This window comes from Periophthalmus magnuspinnatus, chromosome 24 (genome assembly GCF_009829125.3).
Source record: "Periophthalmus magnuspinnatus isolate fPerMag1 chromosome 24, fPerMag1.2.pri, whole genome shotgun sequence".
Classification (NCBI taxonomy): Eukaryota; Metazoa; Chordata; class Actinopteri; order Gobiiformes; family Gobiidae; genus Periophthalmus; species Periophthalmus magnuspinnatus.
In genome coordinates, this window is record NC_047149.1 from 4944155 (window position 1) to 4959032 (window position 14878).

The following is a 14878-nucleotide window of genomic DNA, read 5'->3' on the forward strand; positions in this document are numbered from 1 at the left end:
AAAGCTACGGATGAACTCGTAAAGCTTAAAGCGCACGGCTCGACGTATGGCTCGCCACTCCAAACCGTCCAAACGCGGCGCGCAACGGCAGCGGCGAACGTGCGAGGCCGAGAAATTAGCAGCAAGAAAGCGTGTAATTGGCAAAGTCACGTGTTCTCACTACGGGAACGGGGCACAGCCAGCTCTCCAGCGAATGAGAGCGCAGGAGAGAAAGAGGGAAAAAAGAGGCGAGGAGAGAGAGAGGGAGAGAGAGAGAGCGCGGACAGAGAGGCAGGCGAGCGGGCAACAGCAGCGGCGGCAGCAGCAGCAGAAACACCACAGCACCACGGCACGGGAGGGAAACACCAGTCCAGGGAGACACGGAGAGACACGGGAGGGAGACATGAGCCGAAGCGCGCCAGGCGAACCCGAGCACGCCGTACCATGCGAACGAAACTAGGCAGCGAGGATGTCGGCTTTATGGTGACTACCGCAGCCCGCGTTGGCAAAGGAAGCTTCTTCTCTATTGCAACTTGGGCGCAGAGGGTCGACAGGGGAACATGGCCGAAGGTTATTCTTTCTCCAATTCTTTTTTTCTCCTCCTTCTCTTCACGTTATCGCTCCTGTACCCGCGCGTAATCGTAAAGCAAGGTGCAACGCGATTCTCGTACGGCGAAAGGGAGAAAAAAAAACGCGAAGATAAATACCATGCACACGCGAGCTCGCCGTGGCTGGCTCGGCTTCCCTCTTCCATACAGCGTGCACCTTATATCACAGCTACGGTTATAGGAGCGCTGTGCATTGTTACGTGTCCGCGGAGGGGCCACCTGCCTTCGGGACCGCTCGGAACCCGCGGTGTAGGTGACAGAAGTGCCCCGGTCGCGGTTTGGAGTGCGCTATTCGGACGAAAACATCTGTCAGCGAGTGGCAAACAACTTTTTTGGGGGGGAAAGAAGAAGGAGGAGGAGGTGGACGGGAAGGGAAGGGAGGGGAGGGCGGAGGGGTGTGGGGGGTCAATAATTCATGCATGCATCTCAGCGTGAAAGTGGTATAGAGGATTACGAGCAGTCTTGAACGCGCTGCTCGCGTTTCTCTCGTGGTTATAACGTGTTTTGGCGATTGTTCCTTAACGCGCTTTGGTAAAACGTGGTCTCTCCATGTGTATCTCCATGTGGTAGTGGGATGGTAACGCAACTTTGTACCGTTGTGGATGTCGTAGCACAAAACTAAATCAAAGAGTAACTGGAGCGGATAGAGTTACGCAAAATTAGTATTCGGAGTGCGTATTTTCGGTACATGGATTCAGTTACTTAAGTTTACGTATATATGTGTTGCTTTGAGCTATTAAACCATATGCGAAATTGGTTCCAAAGTCGTCTCAGTTCAGTCTTGTTTTTAGACCTGGTTTAGACCTTGCTCTAGTCCTGGTTTAGTCTTTTTTACGCTTAGTTTAGTTTTGGTCTAGTCCTGGTTTAGTCTTCTTTTAGTCTTAGTTTAGTTTTAGTCTAGCCCTGGTTTAGTCTTCTTTTGGTCTTAGTTTAGCTTTAGTCTAGTCCTGGTTTAGTCTTCTTTTGGTCTTAGTTTAGCTTTAGTCTAGTCCTGGTTTAGTCTTCTTTTAGATCTGATTTGGATCTTACTTCAGTTCTGGTTAAGTCCAAGTTTAGTCTAGTTCTAGTCCTGGCTCTGTCTCGTTCTAGATCCGGCTTTGGACCTTGTTTTTGTCCTGATTGAGTCCAGGTTTTGGGTTCTGGGAGTCCTGGGGAAATCATTAGCCTGTTCTAGAGCTTCTTTGATTGTTTTTATACGTTCTTAAAAGCGCTTTTGTAAAAACGTGGTCTCCATGTGCTGGCTCTGTGATCGTAGTCTAACTTTGCCCCGCTGCTTGTGTCGCTTGTTTTGTCAAAGCAGGAGGGCCGGGTAAAGGCGGCGGGGAGGACCGGACCGCCAAGTCCAGTGTCCGGGGCGAGGGGCACGAGGAGCGGGGACGAGCGCAGATCCTGGCCGGGACTGGATTCTGCAAGTGGTTCAACGTCCGCATGGGCTTTGGATTTATCTCCATGACCAGCAGCGAAGGCAGCCCCGTGGACCCCCCCATGGATGTTTTCGTCCACCAAGTAAGGCTGGTTTAATCTTAATATCACGCGCTAAAACGTGTGCGTAAAGTGGACAGTTTGAGGAGTGAGCTGGGGTGGAAAGTAGTTAAATACCAAAGCTAAAGTTTGTGTATTTGTGTAGAGTTTGAGTAAAAGTAACACTTAAAGTCGATGCAGCTTCTTGTACTTGTAATTGAGTATAATCTTAGCATGTAATTGTAATTAGTTACATTTAAAATCATAAGACAGAGAGCACAAAACACAATTATCCCTATCCACGGTTGTCTCGCTGCTGTATCTTCTTGTTCCTAAGCCCTTAAATTTACATAACAGCTCTGCCTGGCCTGCTGTGATTGGCCAGAGCTCAGAGAATATGCAGATTGTGATTTAAAACAACATCATTTAATGCACAATATGTTAAAATGTAAATGTGACTAGTACCATAAGTTTGAGTAGTTTTGACCCTTTTTTGCACAGCTTTTTTCTGTAGTAAAAGTTCAAAGTACAAATATGGCGACAGTTCTGGTAATTAAGGTACATTTTTTAACCAGATCATTTTATATTGTTCAGTATAAGAGAGAAGGAACAATCTTTTTTGAGCAGAGTGTTTATTTATGATATGGATTTGTGATGGGGACTTTTTTGTAAATGACACAGCTTTGAGATGCAGGAAGCATCCTCAAGAGTCAATAGCATATTGTAGTTGCCTTATTGCCTGAAAATTGTTATGAAATTGCTTTTTGTTTGTGAATGACTAAATTATTAACAAGGGATATGCACTGTTATTGGATATGTTTGCTCTGATACGAGTTCACTAAGATGCTATTTCGTTTATGAAACGCAGTTGTGCAAGTACAAGGATATTTACAAATGTAACATATATTTTATTTTTTTTATTGCATGGTTGTTATCTGTTATTAAGTCTTGTTTCTGCCAGATTTACACTCTCTGGAGAAATGTACCCGATACCGATTCTGATACAACAATGATAATTATTTAGACAATAGAATGTGATTTTCCACATTAAATGGTAATATTTTCTTTTCTAGTCCCATGTGTCTTATATCTGTGTAATCCCTGTGCCCAGTAGTTTCATAGTGGTCCATGGGTGTATACTAGGCTATGTGTCTTGTGAAACATACAGCTCAAAATCATTCTAAAGATATTCAGGAAAGGTTCATTTCTGTCCTGTGAATGAGACTTTTTCAGTATCGATTGTATCATTTATATGAGTGTCTAGTTTCAATACTGGTTTTAGTATCAATTAGTATCTGATTTTCCATATTTTTGACAACTGTTTTTGCAAAATGATTTAACTTTAATACGTAGATTCAGGATTGATTTCCAAAATAGTCCTGGTTTGGTCTTGTTTTAGTCCTGGTTTAGTCTTGTTGTAGTCCTGGTTTAGTCTTGTTGTAGTCCTGGTTTAGTCTTGTTGTAGTCCTGGTTTAGTCTTGTTTTAGTCCTGGTTTAGTCTTGTTGTAGTCCTGGTTTAGTCTTGTTGTAGTCCTGGTTTAGTCTTGTTGTAGTCCTGGTTTAGTCTTGTTGTAGTCCTGGTTTAGTCTTGTTGTAGTCCTGGTTTAGTCTTGTTTTAGTCCTGGTTTAGTCTTGTTGTAGACCTGGTTTAGTCTTGTTGTAGTCCTGGTTTAGTCTTGTTGTAGTCCTGGTTTAGTCTTGTTGTAGTCCTGGTTTAGTCTTGTTTTAGTCCTGGTTTAGTCTTGTTGTAGTCCTGGTTTAGTCTTGTTGTAGTCCTGGTTTAGTCTTGTTTTAGTCCTGGTTTAGTCTTGTTGTAGACCTGGTTTAGTCTTGTTGTAGTCCTGGTTTAGTCTTGTTGTAGTCCTGGTTTAGTCTTGTTGTAGTCCTGGTTTAGTCTTGTTTTAGTCCTGGTTTAGTCTTGTTGTAGTCCTGGTTTAGTCTTGTTGTAGTCCTGGTTTAGTCTTGTTGTAGTCCTGGTTTAGCTCCTCTCCTGCTCCTTTGTAAAGGATGTGGAAAAACAAATGATGTAATAATGTATATATCAACACTTATTATCAGGAAAAAACACATTACAAGTTTGAAGCAGAATAAGTTGGATTTGCTATTGAAAACTGCTATTGAAATAACGACATTACTTCAGATTTGTTTTAGTTTTGTCACAAAAAATCAATATATCGACTTATCATATATATATGAAAGCTGAAACAATATATTTTAGGGCTCAGTGTTTGTCATGTGCATAATTTCTTTGCAATAATGGGAAGATTTTTTTTGTAATTATATAATAAGGTAAGATTTAAGATGCAGAAAGTTGAATAAATAACTTCTATGGCTAATTATTAGGTCATTCTGCTGTTTATTTGCCACAGCTCAGGCCTTTTAATGAGACTATATATTTAAAAATAGCTTCACTGGAATAATCTTGCTTTGTGTCAGAGGTGTGAAGTAGTTTCAGTATTATTATTTATTGCTACATTTCTCTGTAGAGGTATATTCTTTAAATTTTGTTATCATGACAGGCCTAGATTTAAACCACAAAAACTCTTAGAAATCTACAATATTGAAAAAAATCTTGGTCAGTAATAAATAAACAGCAGAATTCTTGTTTTACTTGTTAGTTTGCATCTGTAATGAGTCATAGAAGTTATCAATTCAACCTTTTACAGCTTAAATTTTATCCTATAACCAAAAAATAACCAAAAATATCCCAGTACTGCAAAGAAAATTTAACACCATAAATAATTATCTAAAAAAATATTATTCCAGTTTCGTATACTGAACAATAAGTCGATATAGTGATTATCATGACAGGCCTAAAGTCTCCTAAAATGTATTCTTAGCCATTTAAAAATACTCTTTGATTGGAAATGTGCCTCATCATTAAGTTCATTTAATTCAATTCAAGGAACAATATCAAAAGTATATCAAAACACTTTATAGTTTTTTTTATTGTTCTCAAGTTATATTTTAATAAGCCTAACACTTTGGGAACTTTAATTTACATTTACATAGACATTTCAAACGTTTTTGTCCATGTCCCCGGGTTAAGCCCAGGCTTTTCATTATAGTAAACAGAAAGTTAAATAGAAAATATATCAGATTTAGCTGGGAGCTGGGAGATCTCAAACTGTTATTTTGTCCCAAGTTGTGTTTTTACAGCCAGTGCAATAAGATTCTGCTGGTGTTTAAAGATGTAATCAGTATATTTGTACAAGATGTGCTTATTTAGGGATGTTATAGAGTCGTGTATTTGACAGATTTTCAATGTCTGAGTGAATGTATGAATGAAGGTTCTGTTGTCGTCTGATCTATAAAGAGTCAGTCCTGATTTCCAGAGTAGTCCTTGTTATAGTTTCGCCTGTCACGATAAATACTATATCGACTTGCAATACATGACAGATAGAGCAGTACTTTTTCGGGGTCAGTATTTATCGTGAGTACTTTTTCTTTATACCAGTAGGACAGTTTTGTACTACGATGAGATTAGAGCTTTTGAGAGTTGAATCATGAACTTCTATGACTCATTTATTTAATGCAGCTCATATATATATTTTTTTACAATATTGTACATTTAGAATATTTTTGGGGGATATTTCTGTTTTATAGTTTTGTTTCATTATTATTGTTTATTGTATATATTTAAGTTAGAAGTATATCGCACTTAAAAATTTTTATCGTGACAGGTCTAGTTATAGTTCTGGTTCAGCCTTGTTTTAGACCTGGTTTAGTCTTGTTTTTGTTCTTGTTTTAATCGTTTTAATCTTGGTTTAGTCTTGTTTAGTCCTTGTTTTAGTCCTTCTTTAGTTTTGTTTTAGTCCTCATTTTAGTCCTTGTTTTAGTCCTAAATTAGTCTTGTTTTAGTCCCTGTTTTAGCCCTTGTTTTAATCTTGGTTTAGTCTTGTTTTAGTCCCTATTTTAGTCCTGGTTTAGTCTTATTTTAGTCCCTGTTTTAGTCCTTGTTTCATTCCTGGTTTAGTCTGGTTTTAGTCCTGGTTAATCTTGTTTTAGTCTTAGTTTAGTCTTGTTTTAGTCCCTGTTTTAGTCCTGGCTTAGTCTTGTTTTAGTCCTTGTTTTAGTCCTGTTTTAGTCCTTGTTTTAGTCCTGGTTTAGTCTTGTTTTAGTCATGGTTTAGTCTTATTTTAGTCCTGGTTTAGTCTTATTTTAGTCCTGGTTTAGTCTTGTTTTAGTCCTTGTTTTAGTCCTTGCTTTACTCCTTGTTTTAGTCCTTATTTTAGTCCTGGTTTAGTCTTGTTTTAGTCCTTATTTTAGTCCTGGTTTAGTCTTGTTTTAGTCCTTATTTTGGTCCTGGTTTAGGCTTGTTTTAGTCCTTATTTTAGTCCTGGTTTAGTCTTGCTTTAGTCCTTGTTTAAGTCCCTATTTTAGTCCTTGTTTTAGTCCTGTTTTAGTCCTCATTGTAGTCCTGGTTTAGTCTTGTTTTAGTCTTAGTTTAGTCTTGTATTAGTCCTTGTTTTAGTCCTTGATTTAGTCTTGTTTTTGTCCTTGTTTTAGTCCTGGTTTAGTCTCGTTTTAGTCCTGGTTTGGTCTTGTTTGGGTGTTGTTTAGTTTTAGTCCTTGTTTTAGTTCTGGTTTAGTCTTGTTTTAGTCCTTGTTTTAGTCCTTATTTTAGTCCCGGTTTAGTCTTGTTTTAGTCCTGATTTTGTCTTGTTTTAGTCCTGATTTAGTCTTGCTTTAGTCCTTGTTTTAGTCCTGGTTTAGTCCTTGCTTCAGTCCTTCTTTTAGTCCTCATTTTAGTCCTGATTTAGTCTTGCTTTAGTCCTTGTTTTAGTCCTGGTTTAGTCTTGCTTTAGTCCTGGTTTTAGTCCTGGTTTGGTCTTGTTTTACTCCCTGTTTTAGTCCTTGTTTCAGTCCTTGTTTTAGTCCTGGTGTAGTCTTGTTTTAGTCCTGGTTTGGTCTTGTTTTACTCCCTGTTTTCATCCTTGTTTTAGCCCTGGATTATTTTTTGACTTGGTTTTATCCTTGTTTTCGTTTTCATTTAATGTCGTTTTGATTTAACTTTTAGTCTGGATTAAGTAATAATGTTTCATATCTTGGATTATTGCACATTAATGTCATAACATTCAAACAGGGCAGGACAGTTTGGAAAAATATCTCAGTTCAGTTCTTCAGACAAGCAGTGTGATTACAATTAGATTTGCAATTTATGTTTTAATAAAAAGATTCTGTTCAAAGTTCACATTTTAAACACATCCAGAAGACCTGACAAAAGACAACTAATACCAGAGTCACATTTCAGAACATGTTTGCACACATCTAAAGTACAGAGTTAGCAGCTTTTATGCAGAATAAGACAGGAGATTGTGCTAATTGCATCCATTCAAATTGATTGACTGGCTCTACGGGCTAGTGCAGGTCTATTTCCCTCCTCCCTCCCTCTCTTCCTCCTCCCTCTTTCCCTCTCTTGGCCGTCCACACCCTCTGGCTCGCTCTCTCACTGTACAAACCGGAGCATATGTGTCGTGTGGCAGTGACATGGTTAGTTTCACACTCGGACATAACAGACCGCAGCGGCACGGAACAAACAGAGAGCATTCAAAAGGCACTGGTCCACTGGCAAAAGGTCCACTGTGGGACGCCACTGGTACTCGTAAAATACACAGAGATTTATTATAGACCCAATAACACTGGAAAAAAGGCAACTTCTAATAAGAGAGTGGCAGTTGTACAGTATAACATCCAGTATATGTTTGTTTTTTCATGTATCGCATTGGTCCAGTATGTGCAAAGTTTGTTCAGGACTTCAGCTGCCCAAAGTGCTTCATTTAAAAAGTCAACAAACAGACAACACGATACAATAAAACAAGATATTCTGTCTAGCTGGTATTAAATGCCAGAGAGAAGAGGTGGGTTTCCAGTAAACTGTGTTAAAGAGTAGACTGACAGAGGGAGAGGACCTGACAGGCAGAGGGAGGCTGCTCCAGAGTCTGGGCGCTGCCACAGAAAAGGCTCTGTCACCTCTGCTCTTGAGGCTTTGGGCTCAGCAGCAGGAGCTGGTCAGCTGACCTCAGAGCTCTGGGTGGAGTATAGAATTCAGCATAAATTCAAAGACACGTCAACAAACTATGAAAAAAGAAGTGTGTCCCCAGTACAAGCTGCAGTAGGTAGTTATGGTGATAGTGGATGGTGTTGCACAGTATTATGGGTAAGAAATGGGAATTGTATTGCTGTAAAATGAGTAAGATTTTGTTCACGTCTGCACCTGTTTTTATTAACATTGTTGTGATAATATGAAATAGTTTGATGTTGCTGCTTATTGTATTAAGGACTAGGGTAAAGAAAAGTAATATTATGTTTTCTTCCTCATGTATTTCAACATAATGTGTCTCATCCCAGTTCAGATATATTGTACAAGCAGCTCTGGAGCTCAAAATAGGTCCACTCGGGCTGTAGTCGATTTGGGAAAAACAATAATTGAGACTGGGATTTTTTTTGGACGAGTGTTGTGGTTAGATTTGTGATTCGTGTTTTAATAATGGGATTCTGTTCAAAGTTCACATTTTAAATGTGTACACAAGAATTGGGAAAAATATGACAAACTAATTCAAGAATCACATTTCAGAACATGTTTGTACAGATCTACAGGGTGAGCAGTTTTATGCGGAATAAGACAAGAGATTTATGAAGGAAATGATGGCACTTCAGAAATAGCCTTTGTGATTTGATAAAATTGTGATTGGATTGAGTACAATAGGCCTGTCGTGATAACACATCGATATATATAGATTCTAAAAATATCACGATAAATGATAATATTGACATGAATTTATTCAATAAGGACAATCACAGTAAACCCTAAACTAAACATAATGTGTAGTGAAACATAATATGACAATGAAACAGGAAAGGAGTTCTAGCATCTGTAATGTGTCATCACATATCACATTTCTATTTCTACATCTATATATCCATATCTATATCTATCTATGTATATATCTATATATCTATATATCTATATCTATCTATCTATCTATATATATATATATATATATATATATATATATATATATATATATATATATATATATATATATATATATATATATATATATATAGCCTCCTCTTTTCTGCTGTGGCCCATATAAAGTCTTATAATCCTGACAAAATAAACAGTAATAATAATAAAACATTTTGTTGTGATTATATTTTAGTCAAACCACTTTTGTTGTGTGTTTTTGTAGTGTTTTTGTGGTGTGTTTTTGCTGTATTTTTGTTTATGAGTTTTTTGTATAAAATCTTAACCACATTAAAAATATGTAGTTTATATAGTTTTCTTTGTTATTGTACTGCATATATCACAGTATTTCGGGCCTGTGTAGTTTAGCAAAATTGAACGATGTATTTTCTAATAGTTTTAATCTTGGGTCTTAAAATCATGTGGTTTGGAGTTCGGACTTTGGAGGTAGAAATTTGGCTTTTCTTCAAAATGAAATTACAATTATAAAAACTATAAAAACTATAAAAACTATTTTGTTAATATTCAGGAAATAAATACTGAAAGCATTTTTTATTCTTTCTTAATTAGACAAAATAAAATTTTAAATCCTCATCGACCAGCACATACAAAATAAATTGTTTTTCAAGTTCAGCCCATGTAGAATATTTTTTAAGTTATGAAATGTATCTTATTCGGCCATTTTGATTGAACCTGTTCAAGCTAATAACATCAATCAGCTTTACGGCTAGATCATTAGTCTAATTCTTAGTCTTTATTTTTGTTGTTAAATAATATAATAATTCAGTAATAGTCACGAACGGTTTGGGACACATTCACAGTTCAGATTTTTCTATATCGTTCAAAATATAAAAGCTGGAACAATATATTTTGGGCTCTGTATTTATGGTGTGTACAGTTTCTTTGCAGTAATGGGGAGATTTTTGTTATTTTTGTTGTAATACGGTAAGATTTGAACAGTAGAGGGGTGAAAAGTGTTTATTTGTGGCAGCTTTTTTAATGATACTGTATATGGAAACATCTTCACCTAGATCAAAGTTCAGATTTTAAATACTGAAAATATACTGAAATCTGAACTGACAAACTAATACATAAAGAGTCACATTTCAGAACATGTTTGCACAAATCTAAACTACAGGGTTAGACGTTTTCATGCAGAATAAAACAGGAGATTTAGTTGTTTGTTAATGAAATTATGGTATTTTAAAATTACTAATTGCCAGAGCTTAGTGGACTAGTCAAACGATACGATTTCTGACACCCTTTAAACACATTTTTAACCAAATAAATGCTGAAATACGGACACTGAAGGCTTCGAAATAGAGACTATTTACAGATAAAGCGTAGTATTTATGAAAATCAGCAATTGCTTTTTCTTTTTGGACATTTTGCTTTAATAATGCCTGATGTCTTATCGTTATATCATTATAAAAGGTCTTTTTGTGAGTGTTTTCAGAGTCTGTATGGTCCAGATAATAATTACCATTATCAAAAAAATATGACTATTGTTTAGAGATAGTCCGTCTTATCGTGACTACACAGTTCTCTTATAGGATCAAGTTGAAAAAGGGCTGCGGATGTGTTTTTAGTCTATTTAAAATGCAGAATTTAGGGAAGATAACCAAAATCAGTTCCTCTGTATTCTAAACCATCAGTATCGACCATGAAAAACTCATATGAATAGTTAGAATTTTAATATTATGAATAAGTTCCATATTTAAGCAACTTTTATGTAACTGTACTTTATTATCAGTGAAAACAACTACGACCTAGTGCTGAACATTATGGAGAAGTAGTTTTTTTTCTGCACATTCTGGTGATATAAACGCCATTATCTTTGTTGGGGATTCTCGTGTTTATATAAAATATCCCAGGAAAGATTATTGTTGATCCTTTTTTATCATGATAAATGATATTATTCTTTATGGTCCCATCCCAAGTACAAACAATGACCTGAAATGTGATTCTTGTCTTGTTCACCAGTTCATATTTCAGTCTTTTTGTCAATTCTTCTGGGTTAAAATGTGACAAAAATCAAAACAATAAAATGATCAAAACATAAATCACAAATCTAATCACAATCACTATCATTCAGCCCAGTCTATACACACACACTCACACACTCACACACACACACTCACACACACGTCCACTGTCCCAGCTTGTTTTTGTCTTTCAGTCCAAAACAAACCCCAAACTCTGTCTCTTCTTTCCCTCCCATTACATCGCCCGTTTTTATGGCGCTATAAAACGCTTTTAAAATACTTGCCGAGGATGAGGAGGGAGGGAAGTCTTCACTGTCTCATCTGACCGCGGCCGGAGAGGTGCTTCCAGCGTGGGGCGGATGGAAGAGAGGCAGCGCGGCAGGGAGGGGCGGGGCGGCGGTCGAGGTGGTTGTCGGGGCGGTTGTCGGGGGTCAAATGGCAGCGGTGATGTATGGTTGAATAAAATACATGTCCGCCATCTCTGATCTTCATCTCGAGACATAAATTGTGGAGGAACAAAGGATACAGGACGGGCTCCGGTTTACAGTGGATGTGTGTGTGTGTGTGCCGTCTGCGGTTTGGAGCTCTCGTGTGAACCTGGGTTTGTGCGGTGAAGGCTGTACAATGATATCAAAGTTAAAGCAACTCCGTGTAACTTTCTGGAGGTAGGGCGCTTGCATTATTCCATTGAACTTTCTTCCGGGAGACTGACATGTTTATGATATACTGTGAAATATTATAGCCAAAGAAAGAACATTTACCTCCAGTTCTCCTCCGGGCCAAATGAGAGCCAGGTTTCTGGAGATGCAAGCCCGGTTTGTTTTGTTTTGTTTTTTTGTGCAATGGAAACATATAAAAAGTGGCAAAAAAGTTACATAGTGGAGCTTAAGTTTAAATGATATAATACTTTTTGGCTTGGTTTGGTGCTGGTGTGATCCTGCACAGGCTCAGTCCATATATAGACTTAGTTTGGTCCTGGTCTAGTCCGTGTTTAGTTCTAGGTTTAGTTCCAGCTTACTCCCCATTTTGCTGTTAGAATGTGAACGCACTCGTGAATTTGGAAGAAATGTTAAGTTTGAGTTCAGATTTGACAGAATGCTGTGCTCTCGTCTGCTACATCCATCCTGCTGCATTTATGACTTGCTTTTTACACCACACTTGTTAGGTTTAGGGTCAGGGATGATGAGTGTGTGTTTGCTGAAAAGGATCTTTTTTTTTTTTTTTTTTTAATTAGGTTGGATCTTTTCTCATCCCGAGGAATGTAAGTCAATTAACGAAATTCCTGTTAGACTAAAAGGGGTGTGGTATGAGCAGGGAAAAGCTCTAAAAATGATCAAGTATTACATGTTTCTGACCCAAATTGTAAACTCAAGATCCTAGGCTGAAGTTCACACAGAAACAAACATGTTTATACGAAGTGTCAGCGAACAAAAGGAGGTCAAACTTAAAATTCAGTCCACGTCAGTCATATCACTCCATACCTTTTGTTATCGGCTGTTGCACATTAGTTGTTTATAATTTTAATAAATTAGCCACCATCGACCAATACAGTCTGAACTACAGCCCTTTTTGCCTATTTTCAAACATTAATATAATTATATTTACTTTAAGAAAGAAATCCTTTTCATTCAGGGTGAGACACAATTTCTTTCAGATGTATTTACTTTTTATTTTTGTACAATTCCTTTCATTCATCCATTGAACATTACTGAAACTTTTTAAAGGGCTCATCACGCTATTTTCTGATTGTTGGTTGGTTGTTATAATGTTGTTTCCACATCAGAAACATACCCGGAGTTGTGTTTTATTGTTTTAGTCACACACAAACCCTGCATATTTAGGCTGAGTTCTTCTCTCAAGCCGAAAACACTCTGTTCCACATTGTGATGTCATGTGGTGATACAGGAAGTGCTCCACTGTGTTTTTAAACTCCATACACCTTCACTAGAATTATTTGAATCATTTCAGCCCTGGGATTGCCAATCTCTACTGAACTAAATGTAAAAAGCAGCTAGAGGTTAACGTGAAAACTACCACTTCATGACATCACAGAGTGGAACAGAGCATTTTGAGCTTTGGAGATGTAACAGACAAATAATAAAGAGTTAATCAAACTAGTGTGAATGAAACAAAACACAACTCCAGGTGTGTTTTTGAGGAAGTAACAACATTATAACACGGCTTAAAGCTCGAAAGAGTAGATTTTGCATAATAAAGGACCTTCATGCATTATGTTGGGTAAAAGCATGGCCTATATGGACCTTATTCTTGTGTTGTTGTAGTTGTGAGAATCTCGAGCCGTGGCTTCATTTCCTCTCAGTGTACGGCGATGTGAAGAGGCTGTCTCCGAGTGCTATAGGGGCATTGCATTACCCTGCCTGATTGATATGCTCTGATATGGCTTTGATACAGTCCTTATGTACGTGCACACTGGTACTCTGATGTTGCGGTGAGAGCAGATTGGACTGAAGGAGGAGAGGGGAAAGATGCGAGATACAGGAGGATGTGGGCAGTGGTTTTCAACATTATAAGAATTGAAGCACAACTGAGTAATTTTCCATATCAAAAGATCTTAAAAATGCAAAAAAAATCAAAAATAAATAAATAAAATGTTGCTAGAGATGAAGTTGGTGTATTGCTGGACTGGTAATCATATGGTACTGCCTTGCAAAATCCAGGCTTTGTATTTTTTTAATATTTGTCTGGTCTCCACTCCTGCCTTTGCGCCTTGAGCCAAAAACATGATCGTCCAATCAGATTTGTTTATTTCAGTGACACATGTGAAACAAAGGAGCTCATTGGTCACTTATGATTTACAAATAAAATCAAATTTCCCTCACCACAGATTTAAGTAGAAGTTTAGTGCTTTGCTCATGTTTTTCAGCCCCTGTGATATTTTTTTTCCTCGTAAGTATCCATATTTATTCTGATACAGACAGACCACGCGTGTTGCTGATTGGCTTATACACCTGTCAATCACGTTCATTTGAGATTCACCGATGAGCAGACTCACATGTTTGTAAAGTATTGAAGAAGTGTGTGTTACAGTTTCATCACACAGGATAAAGTACCAGAAAAAAAAGTACTAGTATCAAACGTGAACACAGATGGAAAGGTACCCCGCGCTAACTTTGTAATGAAAGTAATTTGAGCTGAAATGATCCAAGCCAGTCTAGTCGAGGTGAATAGACTCTAGGGTGTCAAAAGTATCAAAACATACTAATCTATACTAAAACTAGATACTCACTTGAGCAGGTATCGATACTATAAAAGTCACATTCACAGGACAGAAATGAACCTTTCCTGAATATCTTTAGAAGGATCTTGAGCTGTATCAGAACAAGTATAAGACACATAGACTAGTACACACCCACGGACCACTATGAACCTACTGCACGGGATTACACAGATATAAGGCACCTGGGAATAGAAAAGAAAGTACGAACATTTAATGCTGAAAATCACAGTATATTGTCTAAAGAGTGTTTTTATTACCACTGTGGTATCGGAATTGGTATTGAGTTTCGAGCCTCTGGACTAAACTGTTGAGAGTTAATCTAAATAGAGAGAAATGTGATTAACTTTGTTCAAAATGATGCGTGACCAATGAGCTGCTTTGCTTCTCGTGCATCACTGAAATAAGCAAATCCATTTGAACCTGGCTCGAGGTGTGACAAAGGGAGCGGTGACCAGTCTGTGTTTAGCAGATAATGTGTTTTGGGTTTTTTTTTGTGTTTTTTTTCAAACCCAAATTGTATCTTTCTAATAACCCTTCTAGGCACCAGCCGTTGAGTCTCCTTGTGTGACTCATGTGTTGTGTACATGTTGACAGTAGCACAGTGATTGGAGTTTTTATTCCCCACACTGTAGTCAGA

The 14878-nt window shown here is 37.6% G+C and overlaps 1 protein-coding gene across 1 annotated transcript in view; it reads left to right on the forward strand.

Annotated features, from left to right (window-relative positions):
• Positions 1–456: 456 nt before the first annotated feature.
• Positions 457–14878, forward strand: part of lin28b (lin-28 homolog B (C. elegans)) — a 49117-nt gene continuing 34695 nt past the window's right edge. The window contains exons 1-2 of the mRNA XM_033991402.2: positions 457–549; positions 1888–2093. Of these exons, the coding sequence (XP_033847293.2) occupies positions 540–549; positions 1888–2093 (216 nt within the window). The 5' untranslated portion in view covers positions 457–539. The remainder of the gene's footprint in view (positions 550–1887; positions 2094–14878) is intronic.